The sequence below is a fragment of the Sorex fumeus genome, unplaced genomic scaffold (genome assembly GCF_029834395.1).
Source record: "Sorex fumeus unplaced genomic scaffold, SorFum_2.1 ptg000019l, whole genome shotgun sequence".
NCBI lineage: Eukaryota > Metazoa > Chordata > Mammalia > Eulipotyphla > Soricidae > Sorex > Sorex fumeus.
Window position 1 is genome coordinate 7,231,698 of NW_026606076.1, and position 2,241 is coordinate 7,233,938.

Sequence of the window (2,241 nt, forward strand, 5' to 3'; positions counted from 1 at the left end):
TCAGTGAATAAGTCAATAATTAGGATCCTCTGTTGTTCTGCAGGAAAGCTGCCACCCCGAGTGGAATGTCTCTGATCCTGCACTGTGTAACAATGTCTCGAGTGAGCAATCCTGCCCTCAGCCCCATGAGGACTCCGAGACAGGCGGGATGTCTTCTGAGGGTGATCAGAATGGTGATAGCTACCTCACTCAGAAGAAGCCCTCTCCTGGAAAAAGTTCCTTGGAGTGTGTTATTCTCAGTTCACAGGCACAAAATCCCCCAGTGCGGCAGCTGCTAGGGAGAGGAGCACTGTTTATAGTGAGTCCGTCACAGCAACATACCTTCAACCACAGTCACCGTGAGCAGAACCCATCTACGTGTAAGGAATGTCGGGGAGCTTCCCCATGTTCTCAGCACTGTGGACAGAATCCCCAGAAAAGTCAGCCCCGAGAACAAAATGTGAGTCAAGGGTTACTCCATCATGACCATATGAATATAAATTCAGGATCGAAACATTTTGCGTGTGAGGCATGTGGTAAGGCCTTCGATCAGTCATCACATCTTATTATGCATAGGAGAATTCATACAGGAGAGAAACCTCATGAATGTCAGACATGTGGGAAGGCCTTTAATCACATGTCTAGTCTTAATAGACATATGAAAACTCATAGTGGAGAGAAGCCTTATATATGTCAGGAGTGTGGTAATGCCTTTACTCAATCCTCCGACCTCAGTATACATAGAAGTAGTCACACTGGAGAGAAACCATATATATGTGAGGAATGTGGAAAGGCCTTTACTCATTCCTCAGGCCTCAGTATACATAGGAGAATTCACACTGGAGAGAAACCGTATATATGTAAGGAATGTGGGAAGGCCTTTGCTTGGGCCTCAACATTTAGTGAACATAGGAAAATTCACACTGGAGAGAAACCATATATATGTAAGGAATGTGGGAAGGCCTTTGCTGTAGCCTCAAGACTTAGTGTGCATAGGAAAATTCACACTGGAGTCAAACCATATGTATGTAAGGAATGTGGAAAGGCCTTTGCTGTAGCCTCAAGCCTTAGTGTACATAGGAGAATTCACACGGGAGAGAAACCATATGTATGTAAGGAATGTGGAAAGGCCTTTGCTGTAGCCTCAAGCCTTAGTGTACATAGGAGAATTCACACGGGGGAGAAACCGTATATATGTAAGGAATGTGGAAAGGCTTTTCCTAGAGCCTCAAAACTTACTGTACATATGAGAATTCACACTGGAGAGAAACCATATATATGTAAGGAATGTGGGAAGGCCTTTTCTACAGCCTCAATACTAACTGTACATAGGAGATTTCACACTGGAGAGAAACCGTATATATGTAAAGAATGTGGGAAGTCGTTTGCTGAAGCCTCAAGCCTTCGTGTACATAGGAGAATTCACACTGGAGAGAAACCGTGTATATGTAAGGAATGTGGGAAGGCCTTTGCTGGAGCCTCAACACTTCGTGAACATAGGAAAATTCACACTGGAGAGAAACCATATATATGTAAGGAATGTGGAAAGGCCTTTGCTAGAGCTTCAAGACTTACTGCACATATGAAAATTCATCTCAGAGAGAAACCTCATCAGTGTCACACATGCGGGAAGGCATTCACACGGTTCTCTTCCCTTACTCTACATATGAGAATTCATAATGGAGAGAAGCCTTAGATATGTCTGGAGTGTGGAAAGGCCTTTACTTCATCCTTACAATTGACTGTACAAAGGAGAATTCACAGTGAAGAGAAACCGTATATATGTAAGGAATGTGGGAAGGCCTTTGCTACAGCCTCAAATATTAGTGTACATAGGAAGATTCACACTGGAGAGAAACTTTACATACAAGGAATGTGGGAAGGCCTCTGTTGGTCCTCAATACTTAATGTACATAGGAGAATACGCACTAGAGGGAAACCATATACATGTAAGAAATTTGGAACGGCCTTTTGAGTAGCCTCAGATTTTGTGTACATAGGAGAATTCACGCCAGAGAAAAACATTTATGCGAGGAATGTGGTGGGAAGGCCTTCTGCCATTCTGAATCCTTTCTAAGAAGAGGAAATTTCAGTGAAGGGAAACCTTATCAGTGACAGACTTGTGGGAAGGCCTTCCTTTGGTGCTATTCTCTTACTCTGTATATGAGAATTCATACTGGAGAGAAACTGCATATATGTCAGGAATGTGGGAAGAACTTTATGTACCCTTCACACCTTAATAAACATATAAAAATTCATACT

At 42.9% G+C, this 2,241-nt stretch overlaps 1 protein-coding gene across 1 annotated transcript; it reads left to right on the plus strand.

Moving 5' to 3' along the window:
* Positions 1–469: 469 nt before the first annotated feature.
* LOC130022489 (zinc finger protein 345-like) lies at positions 470–1,564 on the plus strand (the record flags this gene model as incomplete). The annotated part of the gene is made up of 1 exon (XM_056113261.1): positions 470–1,564. A coding segment is annotated over exon 1 (1,095 nt), but the record flags the coding sequence as incomplete, so codon positions are not given.
* Positions 1,565–2,241: the final 677 nt, after the last annotated feature.